This window comes from Canis lupus, chromosome 22 (assembly GCF_048164855.1).
Source record: "Canis lupus baileyi chromosome 22, mCanLup2.hap1, whole genome shotgun sequence".
Taxonomy (NCBI): domain Eukaryota; kingdom Metazoa; phylum Chordata; class Mammalia; order Carnivora; family Canidae; genus Canis; species Canis lupus.
In genome coordinates, this window is record NC_132859.1 from 24484600 (window position 1) to 24503403 (window position 18804).

The 18804-nt window shown below is 36.0% G+C and overlaps 1 protein-coding gene across 5 annotated transcripts in view; it reads right to left on the reverse strand.

Annotated features, from left to right (window-relative positions):
• Window positions 1–18804, reverse strand: part of ATP2C1 (ATPase secretory pathway Ca2+ transporting 1) — a 136302-nt gene that overhangs the window by 110821 nt on the left and 6677 nt on the right. Inside the window, exon 3 of one of the 5 annotated variants that reach the window (XM_072792775.1) lies at window positions 8002–8125. The exons of the other annotated variants lie outside the window; for them this stretch is intronic. Coding sequence (XP_072648876.1) covers window positions 8002–8103 — 102 coding nt within the window. The 5' untranslated portion in view covers window positions 8104–8125. The remainder of the gene's footprint in view (window positions 1–8001; window positions 8126–18804) is intronic. 5 annotated transcript variants of the gene reach the window in all.

The following is an 18804-nucleotide window of genomic DNA, read 5'->3' on the forward strand; positions in this document are numbered from 1 at the left end:
TCTGTTGAATACACTTGTAACCGATCTGTAATCTAAATTAAGACCAAAGTCTTACATAAAATGAACAAACCAATCCAAAGGAGCTCCATTTTTAATCTGTAGTCTTAAAAAAAATGCCCTTCACTAGTTTTATTTTCTGTAGAATCCACTACTCAATACTTTGTTTCTACTAACCAGAGCTTAGTTGCTTCCAAAGACACAATGGGGGAAATGAATTCCGAATCAGTACATACCAACAAAAACCACGTTTACAAAAACCAATCCTCGGGACACCTGGGTGGCTCAGATGGTTAAGTGTCTGCAGTCAGCTCAGGCCATGTTCTCTGGGCCCTGGGATTGCCCTAATGGGGGGTGGGGAGGGTCTGCTCAGTGGGGAGTCTGCTTCTCCCCCTCCTTCTGCCTGCCCCCTCCACTGTGCATGCACACTGTCTCAAATAACGAATAAATAAAAACCTTAAAAAAAAATCCTCAACATGAATAAGTAGGACAGGCAAGAAAGCACCACTTTGGTACAGAGATAATAAAAAGAAAGAAAACTGAGGGGTTAAATTACACAGAAAGCTTGGACATCATAGATTCAGACAGGTTTGCACTTCACTAGTCAGGTAACTTAAGCTGCACTGCCTGCAATGGTACCAGTTGTTTCATTTCTAAACCAAAAGAAACTAGTATTACAAAGTAATACACGATGGTTTCAAAAAACAAAGAAAAAAAAAAGAAAAACAGAAATTCAAGCTCCATAAACTCTACTAAACAATCACATTCTGGGATGCCTGGGTGGCTCAGCAGTTGAGCGTCTGCCTTTGGCTCAGGGCCTGATCCTCCAGTCCTGGGATCGAGTCCCACATCAGGCTCCCTGCATGGAGCCTGCTTCTCCCTCTGCCTATGTCTCTTTGCCCACCCCCCCCCCATGAATAAATAAATAAAATCTTTATCAAAAAAAAAAATCACATTCTGAACCTTGCCCCCCAAAAAATCATAGTTCCTACCTCACTTCAAACACTCACACCCAAAACCACACCATTGCCTATGTGGGAAAATATCTACTACTTGGTCCCACTGCCTCAAATGCCTGCAGAAAATCTCTACAGAAAAGAGGGACCAGGTCCAATCCACATACTCCATACCTTAGCAATCTTTCAGGCCTTATCCAGACTAATGAATCTTTTTGTGACATTTTCCCACAACTCTGCATTAGCTACCCACCCCCTAGTTACCCAAGTAGCAATCATAGCTTTTCCAGACATGTCTTTTCCCTCTGCTAACACTACTGTAAATTCAATGGCTACAAGAACTGAGGGTTCCACAAACCAGGACTGGTCATGTCTGGCACATATTTGGTTCTTGATAACTGCTAAAAGGATAAGTGAATAACTAAGCTAACAGATTTCTTTCTTAACTTTTTCAACTAACACTATGTAACTAAACAAAAAAAATGTACATTCATACAATTAAAAATTAATTAAGAACATATAAGAATTAATTCCAATAAATTCATAATTAAATCTCTTCTTTCCTAATCTCTACTCAGGGGAAAAAACCCTCTGTCATCCAAAGTAACTAATGAGTCAAAGGAAGATACAATGATCCAACTGATTTCACTCAATGTATACACTTAAACATATATTCTCTATTTGCTCTGCAAAATAACTGCAAAATACTTGTATGGTTCTGATACTTGCCCATGAATAATTGGGCTTCTTTCTATTGCGATATATGTTCTCATGAAGAAGAGAGGTGGTGGGGCACTTGAGTGGTTCAAACTATTAAGTGTCAGACTCTTGATTTTAGCTCAGGTCACGATCTCAGGGTCCTGAGATCAAGGCCCCATGTTTGGCGCTCCCACTCCCCCACTGAGTCTACTTGTCCCTCTCTCTCCCCCTCTATCCTTCCCGCCCACTCACTCATGCACTCTCTCTCTCTAAAACAAAACAATAAATAAAAACTAAAAAAAAAAGAGAGAGAGAGAGAGAGAGAAGAGCAGTGGAAGGGAAAAGGGCAATCAAAAATCACTTAGTCCAGCAAGCTACTTATTCCTCAGTATCCATCTGTATAACATGTAATTTATATCACTTTTAGTAACTCACATGCATATTTTTAATTCCTGTGTCAATCTCTAATATTTTTAAGTTACATCAAAGATACTCAAAGTGGCCAAAAATAGTTTGGCATGAATCAGTAATTTGAATAGATTTTTAGTTGTAAAATTACATGGCTTTAGCCCTGAATTGCAAAGAACAAAAATATCTAGCTATGAAACTTTCATGGAGCACTTTCATTTAAAAAGATGAGCTATTTGTTTTTAAAAGATCCACAAGAAAAATGGTGTTTTTGTTATTTTGAAACTTTTGAGTTTAAAAAAAATGTCTAAAGCTCTGGAATCCACATACTTACTCGTGTATGTTACCACAGTAGTAGCTTCAGGAGGTATAACAGGAAAAGGACTATTAGTAGGAGCAAGAGGAAGAAATGGAGATTTATACTTCTTGCTTGCTAAGGACCAGGGTGATGCTAAATACATCTATTATTTCATGCGATCCTTAGAAAACTCTGAAAGGGGCATTATTTTTCCTATTTTGTAAGCAAGAAAATTAAAGGCTACAGAAGTAATTTGCCCAAGACAAAAAGACAGTAACAAAACTGGTAAAGGGTATAGCCAGGAACTAAACCACTGTCCAACTTAAAACCTTCATTGTTTTCTTTAAAGTAAGCTCAATATAAAGCTCATGACCCCAAGATCAACAGTCACATGCTCCACTAACTGAGCCAGCCAGCCGCCCCTAAGGGCCTCTTTCTTAATAACTGCATTATATTTAAATTAATCAGATAACCCACAAATTCCAAAGTAAATCAACTTTAAAGGACTGATTTTACTATGGTGAAACCAGATTTAAAATTGAACAACAGGGGGCAGCCCCGGTGGCGCAGCGGTTTAGCGCCGCCTGCAGCCCAGGGCGTGATCCTGGAGACCCTGGATCGAGTGCCACGTCAGGCTCTCTGCGTGGAGCCTGCTTCTCCCTCTGCCTGTATCTCTGCCTCTCTCTCTCTCTCTGTGTCTCTCTGAATAAATAAAGTTTAAAAAATAAATAAAATAAAATAAAACAAAACAAAACAAAACAGGGATTCTGGGAAGATGAATGATGGAATAGGAAACCACCAGGTATCTATCTCCACACCTAGATAACCATTATGCTGGCAAAATCTCTCTGATGTAACTATTTTAGAATACCAGAATCCATGAAAGGCTCACAACTTCCAGAAAACTTGAATGGTAAACTGAAATTAGTTTCAGTTCATTTCAGCTCTTGCACAATAGCAGGCAGGTATTCATCCTACACCCTTACACACACACACACACACACACACACACCCCAACTCCTGGCATATGGTCAGCTATGAATGTATTCCTGGAGAGCTTGCACATAACTTAGGGAAGCCAGGGTGAGCAAAAAGCACCCGTCTTCCAAATAATGGAAACTCTGTGCTATGATCCCTGATCGCTAATTTTGATCACAGAGGCTAAAAGACTGCAAAAAAACGTGGCCAGCAATTGTCCTTCCACCTCTCTATAGTTGTAAACCTCTCCCTCTCCAGCTGGAGTGAATTTCAGAGGATTTAAAGGACCAGCAACTATTCTTTTCCCCCATTCATTTTTCTCCTTTCCCTTTCTGAGAGCAAGATGCTAAAGATCAGGACACTTAAAAGCAACCACACAGGGCAGCCCAGGTGGCTCAGCAGTTTAGCGCCGCCTTCAGTCCAGGGCATGATCCTGGAGACCTGGGATCAAATCCCCCATCAGGTTCACTGCATGGAGCCTGCTTCTTCCTCTGCCTGTGTCTCTTTCTCTCTTTCTGTCTCTCATGAATAAATAAATAATATCTTTTAAAAAAGACAAAAAAAAAAGCAACCGCGTATATAAAAGTCACTGTGGGGGATCCCTGGGTGGCTCCGCGGTTTAGTGCCTGCCTTTGGCCCAGGGCGCGATCCTGGAGTCCCAGGATCAAGTCCCACGTCGGGCTCCCGGCATGGAGCCTGCTTCTCCCTCTGCCTGTGTCTCTGCCACTCTCTCTCTGTCTCTCTGTCTCTCTCTCTCTCTCTATGTCTCTGAATAAATAATAAATAAAATCTTTAAACAAATAAAAAATAAAAAATAAATAAAAGTCACTGTGAATGCCCAAGGAAATGCATAGGCTCAGAAAAGACCTGAGAAGATCTTAAATGTACACCTCAGGCTGATAATTGGCATAAAAATACCCAAAACACAAACAAACAAAACAAAACAAAATGTGGAAGAGGAAGCAGAATCTGATTTCCAGAGTTACTACATTAGTAGAGTCGCTAGTCCAGGTTTTCAACAACAAAAAAAAAATCACAAGACATACAAAGAAACAAAAGTATGGTATATTCAAAGGAAAAAACAAACAGAAACTGTCCCTAAAAAGTACCCGATGGTGGACCTATTAAACAAAGACTTAAAACAATGATCTTAAAGATACTTAAAAAACTGAAGACATGGACAAGTCAAGAAAACAATGTATGAACAATAAGGAGATATAAAACCTAAAAAGAAACCAGAAACAAATTCTGAAGTTGAGAAATACAATAACTGAAATAAAAAATTCACTAGAGGGATTCGAAGACTGATTTGAGCATGAAGAAGAAAGAAACAGTAACCTTGAAAATATGACAACAGAAATTTAAAATCTGAGAAACAGGAAGAATAAAGATTGAAGAAAAGTGAACAGAGCATAAGGGACCTGAGGGACATCATCAAGAAGACCAATACAGACCATTATGGGAGTCCTAGAAGGTGAATAGAGAAAGGGACAGAAAGAATATCTTAAAATATAATAGCCCAACACTTCCCAAATTTGATGAAACACAAATATAAACATCTAAGAAGTTCAAGGAACTCCAAGTACAATGAACTCAGAGAGCCATCCAGAGACACGTTATATGCAAAAACCAAAGGCAAATAGAAAATCTTGAATGCAGCAAGAGAAGTTACTTGTCATATACAAGAAATAACAGTAAGATAATCAGATTTCTCATCAGAAACTTGAGGCCAGAAAGCAGTGGACCAACAAGAAAGAAAGAAACTAAGAAAAGATCAAAAACCCTGTAATTAACAAAATTGAGGGAGAAATTAAGACACTTACAGATAAACAAAAGTTGAGAAAGTTAATTACCACTAGACCTGCCCTGCAAGAAATGCTAAAGAAAGACCTGCAAACTGAAATAAAATGACACTATACAGTAACTTGAAGAAATAAAAATTTCAGTAAAGGTAAATACATAGGCAATTATAAAAACTAGCACTATTGTAACTCTGGTTTATAATTCCATTTTTTGTTTTCTACATGATTTAAGAGACTAAAAATTAAAAAAAAAACAATAGTCTAAAAAATAGTATTATTGTAACCTTTATAACTCCACATTTTGTATCCTTCATGACTTAAGACGCTTGTATATTTTTTAAATTACGTTTTTGGACATACATTGCATAAAATGTAATCTGGGGACATCAATTGAAAAGAGAGTGGAGATATAAAGGAGCTGAATTTGTAAGCTTATGAAGTGAAATTAATATAAATTCAAATTAAAGCATTACAACTTTAGGTTATTAAATGCAATCCTCATGACAACCACAGAGAAAATTAGGTAAGACCTTAAGAATTTCACTACAAAAAACCAACTCAACACAAAAGGCAATTAATGCTGAAAATAAGGGATATAGCATAGCAAAATGACAGAAGTCCCTACTTATCAGCCAGCCTTAAAAAAAGGAAAGAAATCAGTATGTTACAAAACAGATGAACTTTGATGACACTATACTAAGTGAAATAAGCTAGTCACAGTGTATTTGTATGATTCCACATATATGATGAGCTTAGAATAGGCAAATTCAGAAAGAGAAAATAGAATAGAAGTTACCAGGAGCTGGGAAAACTGGAGAATGAGCAGTTAGTATTTAATGGTACAAAGTTTCAGATGGGATGATAGAAAAGTTGTGGACATACACACTGGTGATGACTGTATAACACTGTGAATGTACTTAAGGGCACTGAATTGTATACTTAAAAGTGGTTAAAAGGGTAATTTTATATTCCATATATTTTATTATTCTTAAAAAATAATAATGTAAAATACCAAAAACCACTGAATTGTATGCCTTAAATTCAGGAACTATATGGTCTCTGAATGTGTACCTCAGTAAAGCTGGGTTAAAAAAAAAAAAAAAAAAAAAAAAAAACTAAAAAAAAACTAAAAAAAAAAACTAAAAAAATAAAAATAAAAATAAAAAAAAAATAAAAAAAAAATAAAAAAAAAAAACTAAAAGCTTCTTTTTAATCAAAAACAACTTGGTGCAAAGAAGCTTCTCACTCTCATCACCCTCCCCTCGCCACCCCCCAAATCTTAAGATACTGCAGAAGATTCTTGGAAATTGTGAAAAGGAGAAAACCATTTAAAACCAGTCTATGTCTAAGAATTTCTCACAAGGTTAGAATACTAAGACTCTACAATCTTCTAACACCAACAAAACATCCTACAAATTCTGTCACATGCCACAGATAAAACCACAAAGGCTAAATTAAACACACAGGTAGATCTCTGGCTAGGTGAACCAACAATATTAATAATAATTCAGTACACATGTGCCACTAGGCTCTATCCTGTTTAATATTTTATCATAAACTCAAATACTTAAGTAGCATGCTTATCCAAGATGACATCAACTTAAAGCTGAAAAAGGGTAGCAACCTTGCTTCATAATTCAAATGAGCTCAATGAGTACAGGTAATATACCACTGTCTTCACAGTTACAAAAGCATATATATACTTTATTAGAGATAGATGTAAAAACCAAAACTCATAATACAACTACCAAAAGTACCAGATGATGACTCTAGAATAACAATTTAGAAAATTATATATGTTGGTATGACCTCATACACCACTTAAAGAACTGTACAATTATTCTCAGTGCAATCCTATTACTAAAAAGATAAGCAACATCTTAAACTGAATTATTAGAAGTGTAGCTTTGGGATCCCTAGGTGGCGCAGCGGTTTGGCGCCTGCCTTTGGCCCAGGGCGCGATCCTGGAGACCCGGGATCGAATCCCACATCGGGCTCCCGGTGCATGGAGCCTGCTTCTTCTTCTGCCTGTGTCTCTGCCTCTCTCTCTCTCTCTCTCTCTCTCTCTCTCTGTGACTATCATAAATAAATAAAAATTAAAAATAAATAAAAATAAAAAAAAGAAGTATAGCTTTTAGACCAAGTGAGTAATGGCCCCAGAGTACTATATGAACCAACTACACTTTGAGAATTCTATATTCACATTAGAACACTACTAGGGCCTGCTAAGGTGTAACTTATATGGTGACATTTCTGGAAATAAGAACTTATACAAATTGTTGTAATAAGTGAGGACTGCTTGGTCTAGGGAAGAAAATTATGAAGGGCAATACATGACCATTAATTGTATTGCACTAAGTTTCTAAGTAAATAAAGGATATGAGTCAGCTTCAAATATTTTAAGGACTGTTATAAGAAGCAATGGTCTGGGTGCCGCCTTCAGCAAGGGCGTGATCCTAGAGATCCAGGATCGAGTCCCATGTCGGGCTCCCTGCATGGAGCCTGCTTCTCCCTCTCCCTGTGTCTCTGCCTCTCTCTCTCTTTCTCTCTCCGTGTGTGTCTCAGGAATAAATAAATAGAATCTTTGAGACAAAAAAAAAAAAAAGAAAGAAAGAAACAATAGTCTGCCTAGGTTAAGGACACTACCAGTGTCAAAATACAAAAGTATAGTTTCCAATCACCAAAAACTTCACTAGGAGACAATATTGGTGATTTTTATATAGAGTAGGAAGTTGGTTCCCTTGAACTCTAATATTTTAGAAATGGTTTGGCAGAGTGCAGAGTGATACCACTGCTTCTTTACTGCCACAGTACTAAAGTTTCTGACAATGAATAAAACAACCACTGTCTCTAAAATGATTACCTTCCACACCGAACTGAAGTTCCAGAACATAATCAGGCTCCAGTGTAGACAAGCACTCAAATATTCCTCATTTGACAAAACACAATCCCAAATCACAATCATAAATCATATTTCTCTTCCATACCTATAAATGTTTGGAAACAAAAGAGAACATACTAAATGCTACTAAACATTTGTACCCAAGAGCTAATTCTAACCCACTTTCACTAGAGCAATACATATTTTAAAAATGCATTTACCTCTGGAGACCAACAGAAACCATACAATACTCACCTTGACAGGAAAAAAAACAAATCTCTTATTCCTAAATACTGTATTTTTTAATTACACTAAGTCATTTTCAATTTTTTTTGCCATTTTCAATTTTTAAAAAATGTAATCCTGCTCATTGCTTTTAGAGTCAAGTAATAAGGGTTTATTGTAATAAGTCCATCCCCCCAGTTCAACTGCCCAGAAGTAATCTGTTAGCTGTTTCTGTATATACTGCTAGCTATTTTGTACAGGTATGTTCCAACTTTTGGTGTCCTGTTTTATTTTTAATCACAAAATAGGACTGCATAACTACAACTTGTTTTTTTTTTTTTCACTCAATACATCTTGTACCTCATTCTATTTCACCACACATACTGATCTGCTTCATTTTTTTTTATTGGAGTGTAACTAACATACAATATTCTATTAGTTTCAGGTGATTTGATATTTTTATACAGTAAGAAATTGATCCCAATGATGTCTTGTCACCATATGAAGTTACTAAAATATTATTGACTGTATTCTCTGCTGTATTCTCTATGCTAACCACACACACTCTATCCCCTGATCAACTGATGGACATTGTGGTTGCTTCCATATTTTCACTACTGTAAATGAACAAGGGGTGTGTCTATCTCTTTGAATTATTGTTTTCATTTTCTTCAAACACCCATAAGTGAATTGCTGGGTCACATGGTAGTTTTATTTTTAATTTTCTGTGGAACCTCCATAGTATTTTCCATAGTAGCTACATCACTTTACATTTCCACCAGCAGTTTATGAGGGTTCCCTTTTCTTCATATCCTTGCTAACATTTATTTTTTTGTGTCTGATAATAGCCAATCTAAGTGATCTTAGTGATCTCACATCTAAGTGTGAAGTGATAACTCACTGTGGTTTTGATTTGCATTTCTCTGATGATTAGTGATACTGAGCATCTTTTCATGTGCCTGTTGGCCATCTGTACCTCTTCTTCAGAAAATGTTTCTTCATGTCCTCTGCCTATTTTCTAATCAGGTTGTGGGGGTTTTTTTCTTTTTTAAGAAAATTCAATTTGCCAACATATAGTATAACACTCAGTGCTCATCCCATCAAGTGCCCTCCTTAGTGACCACTATCCAGTCACCCCATCTCTCCCACCCTCCTCTCCTTCCACAACCTTTGTTTTCCAGAGTTAGGTGTCTCTCATGGTTTGTCTTCCTCTCTAATTTTTCCCCACTCAGTTTCCCTCCTTTCCCTTATAGCCTCTTTCACTATTTCTTACATTCCACCTGAGGGAAACCATGTGCAGTTTAGCCTTCTCATATTGACTTATTTAGAAGCAAATGGTAGGTATTCGTCCTTTCTGACAGTACTCAGGTTGTTGTTTTTTTTTGTTTTTTTTTTTTTTGATATTAGGTTGATAAGCTATTTATATATTTTGGATATTAACTCCTATTGGAAGTATGATTTGCATGTTTCTTCTCCTATTTAGTAGCTTGCCTTTTTGTTTTGTTCGTCTCCTTTACTGTGCAAAAGCTTTTTAGTTTATATAACACCACGTTTACTTTAGCTTTTGTTACCCTTATCTGAGGGGATTAGTCTAAAAAACACTATGACCAATATCAAAGAGCTTGCTCCCTAAGTTTTCTTCTAAGAGTTCTATGGTTTCAGGTTTTACATTCAAGTCTTCAATCCATTTGAATTTATTTTTGTATATGGTATGAGATAGTGGTCTAGTTTCATTCTTTTGTAGGGTTAGGGTTAGCTGCCCAGTTTTCCCAACATAATTTATTGAAAAGACTGTCTTTTCCCTACTGCATATTCTTGCCTCTTTTGTTATAGATCAATTGACTATATTTAAGCGTGTGTTTATTTCTGGACTCTCTTTTCTATTCCATCGATCTGTGTCTGTTTTCATACCAGTATCATACTGTTCTGATTAATACAGTTTTGAATTAGTTTGAAATCAGGGGCCTCATTTATTTTTTAATGGCTCACAGAACATTTCATTATATGGTAATACCTCTCTATTTAACTAGCTCTCTTGATGACAGACATTTGAGTTATTCTCATCTTTTGTTTCTAAAATGTTGCTGTAATAAGTATCTTTGTACATATGTCTTTGTATGCTCTTGCAAGTATAGGTACAAAATACATTCCTGCACATAGAACTGCTGAATGTATTTTTTATTCTGATAGATTTTGCTAAATCGTTCTCCAAAAAGACTGCGTCAAATGAACTTCCAACAACAACCAGGAGCTTCTATTTTCCCTGCAATCTAGCCAGAAGTAAGCATCATCACATTGTTAAATCTTCGCCAATTTGATAAGCAGAAAATAGTTATTTAAATTCACATTTGTTCATTACTGAGGTCAAGTACCTTTTCATATATCCTTTGACCATCTGCAACCTTTTCTGTGAAACACCTGTTCATGTCCTCTTCCCTGGCTATTTTCCCCTACAAGTAATTGCCGATTTCTTATAGATATAAAGACCCTTTGTCATTTGTTCAAGTGTTTTTACCATTGGTTTGCATCTATTTTTTACTTTTTAAAATTTTACATGACCATGTATTTTCAATTTTTTATGATTTTGAGATTTTATTCCATGCTAGTTTTTCTTAAAGCCTTTCTCCTCCAGCTTTACCTTTCTTCCTAAAAGTCAGCTAAATGTCCCTATACCATTTATTGAATAATATATCTTTTCCCCCACTAAGTTATTCTCGGAGAAAGAGGACGAAGAAGGGAGTAATAAAATAAGAATATTTCAACTTTTAAAGCCATTTTGTACATTGCCTAGAATAAACTGACACCCAAACATTCAAAAAGATCTTATGTTTGTACCTATATAGAAATAGTACATCCTCAAAATACAATTATTTCAATGCATTGTCTATGAAAATTCCAATCGCTTTTTTTTTTTTAAGGAAATAAGCAAACCGATTCCAAAATTCATATGAAAATGCAAGGGACTCAGAATAAACAAAAATATCTTGAAAAAGGACAAAGGTGGTGGACTCATACTCCCCAGTTTCAAAACTTACTATAAAAGCTAGTTAGTCAGGGTGGTAATGGCATCAGGATATATAGATCAATGGAACAGAATTGAGAGTCTAGAAACAAATTCATACATCAATGTCAATTAATTTCTTTTTTGAGATTTTATTTATTTATTCACACAGAGAGAGAGAAGCAGAGATAAAGGCAGAGAGAGAGAAGCAGGCTTCCCCCCAGGGAGCCTGATGTGGGCCTCAATCCCAGGACCCGGGGATCACAGCCTGAGCCAAAGGCAGACCCTCAACCACTGAGTCACCTAGGTGCCCCAATGGTCAACTGATTTTTAACAAGAGTTCCAACACAATTCACTGGAGTAATGGTGTTGGAATACTTGGATATTTCATGCAAAACAAGAAAACTGGACCATCATCTCATACCATATATAAATACTAACCCAAGGTGGATCAAGTGTGAAAGCTAAACTGTAAAATTCTTAGGAAACAACATAGATCTTTGTCACCATGAATCAGGCAGTGGTTCTTAAATATAACATCTAAAGCACAAACAACAAAAGAAAAAAAAAGACAAACCGGACTTCATCGAAATTTTAAGTCTGTACTACAAAAGACACCATTAAGAAAAAAAAAGACAATTAAAACTGAAAAAAGAAAAAAGAACACGAAAAGTCAACCTATAGAATGAGAGAAATATCTGCAAATCATATGTCTGATTAAGGGTATTATAAACACTGTAAAAAAAATAAAATAAAATAAAAAAATAAACACTGTAGTGAACACCCACGCACAAATCTCTTTGTATGCTTGTGCAAGTACCAGTATAAGATACATTCCTATCCAGGGGGTGTTTGGCTGCTCAGGCGGTGAAGTGTACAACTTTTGATATCAGGGTCATAAGTTTGAGACCTACATGGGTGAAATTACTTAAATAAATAACACTTTAAAAAAATAATAATAAATAAATAAATAACTTTTTTTTGAAAAAAAGAGATCTTCCTATCCAGTACCCTGAATATGAATAGAATCTCATAATTCAATAATAAAAGAGCAAGTAACAAAATTACAAAAGGGACAAGGGTTTCATTGATTATTTCTCCAAAGATGTGTAAGTGACCAATAAGCACATGGAAAGATGCTTGACATCATCAATCATTAGAAAAACACAAATCAAAATTAGAACACGGGGATGCCTGGGTGGCTCAGTGGTTGAGCGTCTGCCTTCAGCTTGGGTGGTGATACTGGGGTCCTGGGATCAAGTCTCACATTGGACTCCCCATGGGGAGACTGCTTCTCCCTCTGCCTATGTCTCTGCCCCTCTCTCTGTCTCTCATGAATAAAGAAATAAATCTTTAAAAAAATAAAAAAAAGAACATGACACAATTTCATACTTTCAGAATAGCTATTAAAAAAAAAAAGAAAAAAAACAATGTTGAAAAGGATGTAGAGAAATTAATTGGAACCTTCACAAATTACTGGTGGGAATGAAAAATGGTGCAACTTCTTTGGGGGTTCCTCAATAAATTAAATATGGAATTACCTTATAACCTAGCACTTCCACTATAAGTATACATCCAAAAGAACTGAAAACATATTTTTACACACTCGCATATGAATATTCACAGCAGTATTATTCACAATAACCAAAAAGTAGAAACAACTTAATATCCATCAACTGATCGATGAACGAAATGTGGTAAATCCATACTCTGAAATATTATTAAACCAAAAAAATAATGAAATGATACATTCTATAAATGGCTGAATACTGAAAACATGCTGAAGTGAAAGAAGTCAGATAAAGAAGTTCACATATTCATTTATATGAAATATCTAGAACAGGCAAAAAATAGAGACAAAAAGTAGAGTTGTAGTTGGCAAGAGCTGAGGAAAAGAGAACAGAAAGTGTTTGCTAATGGGTAAGGGATTTCTTTTGCAAGTGATGGAAGTGTTCTGGAATTAGATTAACCCAAAACTTTGTGAATATACTAAAATCCACTTAACTATGTACTTTAAAATGGCAAATTTTATGGTATGTGAATTATACCTCAAAAATAAAAACCAAATGAGGCGCCTGGGTGGCTCAGTTGGTTAAGCCTCTGCCTTCAGCTTGGGATATGTCATGATCCCAAGGTTCTGGGATCCAGCCTCTTGTCTGGTTCCCTGCTTAGTGGAGAGTCTGCTTCTCCCTCTGCCCTGCCCCCTGCTCATGAGCATGTGTTTTCTCTCTCTCCCTCTCAAATAAATAAATCTTTAAAAACAATAAAAATAAAGATAAAAACCAATAAATGACAGGATCTGCAAAATAATTTAATTTACCCCAGCCTCTAGCTGACTTTGGGTCTAAAACCATGCATCCAGAACAAAGATTTAGTTGAAGACTGATTTCAAACACTTGTGGGAACATAGAATAAATTCCCAAGCGGAGAAAATGTAGAAAGTTGTAACTAAGGAACCAAGTGAGCAAGCCCAAGAGAATAATCACCAGAACACAGCTCCTTTCAAGTGAACTGCTATCAGCCCAAACAATTATAGCTGTACCTATATCTAAGCAAATCTAATCCTTTTAAAAACAGATCTTCACTACAGAAAAATGGGAGGGATAGGTCACCATTTACTTCAAAAAGATTTAAGAAACTAAAACATGATGTGGGAAGATGCTAAAATAAAATATAAACAGATAATACCTAATTTCATTATCAATGAATAACATAACCATACCAAAATAAGGAAAACAAAGTACTAAGTAACTTTGGAAAACAGATTTTGACTGTGTACTGGTAAAGCTAAAGACAAATATATTTTAGTTTTTAAATGTGTCTCTCACAGGGAAATAGGTTAGCAATTCTGAAACTACTTTTGTGTCTGTGTGTTGTGTACTAGGATTGAACAGATAAGTAAATAATATACTGTGGATAAGAACCAAGTTTCTCACCTTTGAAAAAGGAAGTAACAGGGGAAATGACAAAGTGGCAGAAAATCTACAATGAACCCTGAGGTCATGGTTTTCAGTTTATATAGATGGATAGATAAGGAAATAAAAATACGTCCATGTATATTACCATATATCTATTTGCTAACTCTAACTACAAAGAGAAACAGTGGCAACCCGATTGTACTGTGCACAGATAACACACAGATCTTGGTTTCCAGATACTATTCTCCAATAAAATGAACATGATGCCTTCCTTAGAGAACGGACTGATTGTGTATGTGGCTGCTATAAAGAGGGAAAAACAGAGATGCACATCTTGTGTTGCCAGAGAGTAAATTAGAAGTCACAAAATGATAGAGGCATTATAGAAGGGCCAAAGGAGCACTTTTGAAAGGATTCTCAATAATCAAAGTTGGAATGATTTAAGCAACAAAGTATTAAATTTTACCCCAAACAGTAAAATAAATATCCATAAATGCATGTAAATAAACAACTGGATAATTAATAAGTGAAGAAAAAAGGACAGTTCTTCCTTAACAAAAATCTAGTTAATAAATATAGAAGAGATGAAAGAAACAAAATCATCATTAAGCAACCACAGTAGTAATAGCAGCCACGAAGAACCACTGATAGATGCAAAAACTGGCCTGTGAAATGTATGGTGAGACAGAAGATACTTGCAGCTTCAAAGTATCTCCCCACAAAAGGAAAATTATTAATTACAAAGGAATGATTACATTACTAAAGAAATATTACATTTATTTTCATTAGAAAAGAAAAAATAGTAACTTTACAGTGGAGAAACCTAGCATATACCTTAACCTTAATCACAGTTAAGACATCTTAATCATAAGTAAACATCAGACAAATCCAATTTGGGACATTCTGAAAAATAACTGACCAGTACTCTTCAAGTGTCAAGATTATGAAAAATGAAAAAAAGACCAGAGAATTTAACAGATGGAAGGAGACTAAGGAAACAAACTAAATGCAAGATGGAATCCAGAATTGGATCCCAGGGTAGATAAAGGATAGTTTATAAATGTGAATTTCTTGGGTTTAATCATAATACTATGATTATATAAGATGTTAACATTAGGGAAACTGGGAAAAGGTTTTATAAGAGCTCTTTTTTTTTTTTTTTTTTTTAAAGATTTTATTTATTTATTCATGATAGACACACACAGAGGGAGGCAGAGGGAGAAGCAGGCTCCATGCAGGGAGCCCGATGTGGGACTCGATCCCGGGACTCCAGGATCATGCCTGGACCGAAGGCAGGCACCAAACCGCTGAGCCACCTAGGGATCCCCTATAAGAGCTCTTTATAAAAAATTTTGCACCTCTGATATAAGTCTAAAATTATTTCAGTTAAAAAATTTAAAGATTTTGGGCAACCTGGGTGGCTCAGCGGTTTAGCGCCACCTTCAGCCGAGGGCGTGATCCTGGAGACCTGGGATGGAGTCCCACGTCAGGCTCCCTGCATGGAGCCTGCTTCTCCCTCTGCCTGTCTCTGCCTGCCTCTCTTTCTCTCTCTCTCTCTCTCTCATAAATAAATAAAATCTTTTAAAAAAAATTTAAGATTTTAAAAACACCTCTGAAAGCAAAGCAAATCTTTCTTGTATAATTAGAAGTTAAACAACACTTTACCCCCAGTTAAGCAATTACACCTGGAAAGAATTTTTTTTTTACTAAAAGGTAGACATAATACTCCATTCACCGATGTATCAGTTTGTAGAAATTATTCCAAGTCCTGAGACAAATTTGGTACAAAGATGAGGGAGGAGGTATAATATTATCTACTTTTTTTTAAATCTGTCCATTTTGTTGTCACCCTGCATTAAACATGGAACTATTTTTTAAAGTTTTCAGCTAGCAACAATTATTTTACTAGTAATACCAGAGTAAAAAAAATAAAGTTAGACCAGCTAATAATTCGACTGTAGAAATATGGTAGATTCCCTCATTCCTTCTGCTAGTTCCTTGATATGTCCAATGGCATTCCTTTCACATAGTAGTTAATTTTCATTCATTAATTAATTTTACAGGCTATAGCAACCAAACACTTACAAAATCAAAGACATGAATGCAGCATCCTTCACACCCTGTACTTAACTGACCTAAATGTCTATAGGCACAACAGAGAACCATGTAAGCCCTTAAAAGCAATGTGTGGTCAGATATAATTTATATCATCAAAAGCTACCAACTTTGAACTCTACAGGTTTAGGTTGAATGAGCATTTATTTGCTGCCACAAAATGTTTTCTATTATCACTTATACATCATTTTCCATTTTAGGTGGTTTTCCTCAAGTTATTTAATTCTTCTAACCAACAATTTAATGATTGGTATGTTCAAATCATCTTAGTTTAATACGAGAAACAGGAAGAATGTTATTTAAAAATTCCACTGCTATTAGTAAAAGAAACACTAGTAAGAATCCAATAAATAGTTCACTAAACTCAAACATCTTTATCTATTAATCTCATGTTATAGATGGGGATATTAAAGTATAGGGAGACTAAACCAATCTATTCCTAAAAGGAAAGAACAGCAAAGAATCCTTAAAAATGAGAATGGTACACAACTACATAAATGTAAGCAGATATTAAACACAGTGAGGCTAAAATACATTTCCAAAGTTATGGTCCTTGTATTAGAATTGAAAATACATGTGTCCTAAAAAAAAAAAAAAAAGAAAGAAAATACATGTGTCCTGATCCAAGCATAAGTGAAAGAGCTGGTGGTAATATCTACATTTTACAAAAGAATAAAAAGATACTTAACGAGTAAAAAAAAGCCACCTAATGAAGATCTTAAGTAAATCTGAAGAAGAGTTCTGACTTCAGAGAAGAGTCTACTTGAAATTTTGTAAATGGATAAAAAAAGGAAAAGGCATTATAGACAAGTCTGGCATATTCCAAAAGAAGTAACTCACAACACTTCAGTCTTGATATCAAAGAACAGTAAAATTGCTTTCAAACAGTAAAAGTTCTAACAACAAGCAAAATTATGAGTTTAACCTCACTGATTAGTAGGTAAAACATTTAATCCAAATTTCAACATTTTTACCTACTGCTAATTACAAATCATGAAATACTCAAAACCCAAAATTGTAATGTGATGCAACCACGACAGAATCATTAAGATTATAAAAACTTCTACAGGTTTTCCGAGGCATTCCACTTATCTCAGAAAAATTTAGGAAGCCTTGAAATTAGAAGTTATTTAATAGACAAAAAACAAGAATAATTTCCTATCTTAGTCATCAACCAAGGTAAGGGAAATTAAGTAGCCTTTTCATGCCAGGCACTTACACACCTTGCCCTATTTAATCCTAACAAAACTAAAGTAGAGTCATCATCATCGCTTTACAAGTGAGGAAACCAAAGTTTAGAGAAGTTAACTTTCTGGCCCTTGGTTAGAACAATGTTTCTCAACCCTTGACATTTGGGGTCAGTTAATTCCTTGTTGTGGGAAGGGACTGTCTTGTATATGGTAGGATGTTTACCATCATCCCTGGCCTCTTCTCACTGGATGCCAGTAGCATCCCTCTAGTTCTAACTAAGATATCTCCAGACATTGCCAAATCTCCTGGAGGGCAAAATCACCCCAGTTGAGAACCACTATGCTCAAGTGAAGAAGCCAGTATTTTCATTCAATGGACAAAAGCTACATGCCAAATTCTATTCAAAATGAATTAGAGACAACTGAGGATCTTTGCCCTCAAGAGCTCACTTTGAACCCTGGTCTTCTAGCCCTATTGGTGTTCAATTTTAAAACCTCCCTCTACATACCCTGCTTGGCCCTGTCCCCAACTCAACTAACTACTCCAACTAGCCAGTGGTACCTCCTCTCACCCACTTATGCTGGCTTAAAAGCTTATAGTCATTCTGACTCAACCTTCCCCCTCATTTCCTGTACCTAATTACTACCCAAGTTCTGCTGGGTTTTTCCTAGGAGTAAAATGTCTCTCTCATCCATCCCCACTCTCCATTCCCATCCTTCTAATATAGACACAAGCCATCTCCCCTCATTTTTCTAGAACAGAAAAAAATCAGAAAGAACTAATCTCTATTGGTCCCTCAAAGTAATGAGGGGTATACATCAGGATATCATAACTGAATGCCAATGTCTAGAGTAGGAGGCTGAAGACCTGAAACAGTGGCCAACAAAGAACACATTCTCTACCTCTGGAGTGGGAACAGAAATTGGGACTTCCCCATCTGATCACTGACACTCCTTTTTTTTTGAGAAAGAGAAAGAAAGCACGTGGGTGCGTGAAAGGGGCAGAGGAGAGAATCCCAAGCAGGTTCCTCACCCAGCATGGAGCCCCATGCAGGGCTCAATCTCAAGACCTGAGATCATGACCTGAGTCAAAATCAAGAGTCAGATTCTTAAATGACTGAGCCATCCAGGCACCTCTGATCACTGACACTTTCACAATCTGATGTCAACTCTCAGTAAATAGCAACCCCGACAAGCATTAAGAAAAGGACATAGTAGAGATTAGTTTGCATGCCTTAAAAAGTGGCTTGCATGCTATTTCTGGCACTTGTGCCATGAATGGCTTTTGCCTGCTCTTAGGGAATGTACAATTGACACTGAACAGAAAAAAGAAGAG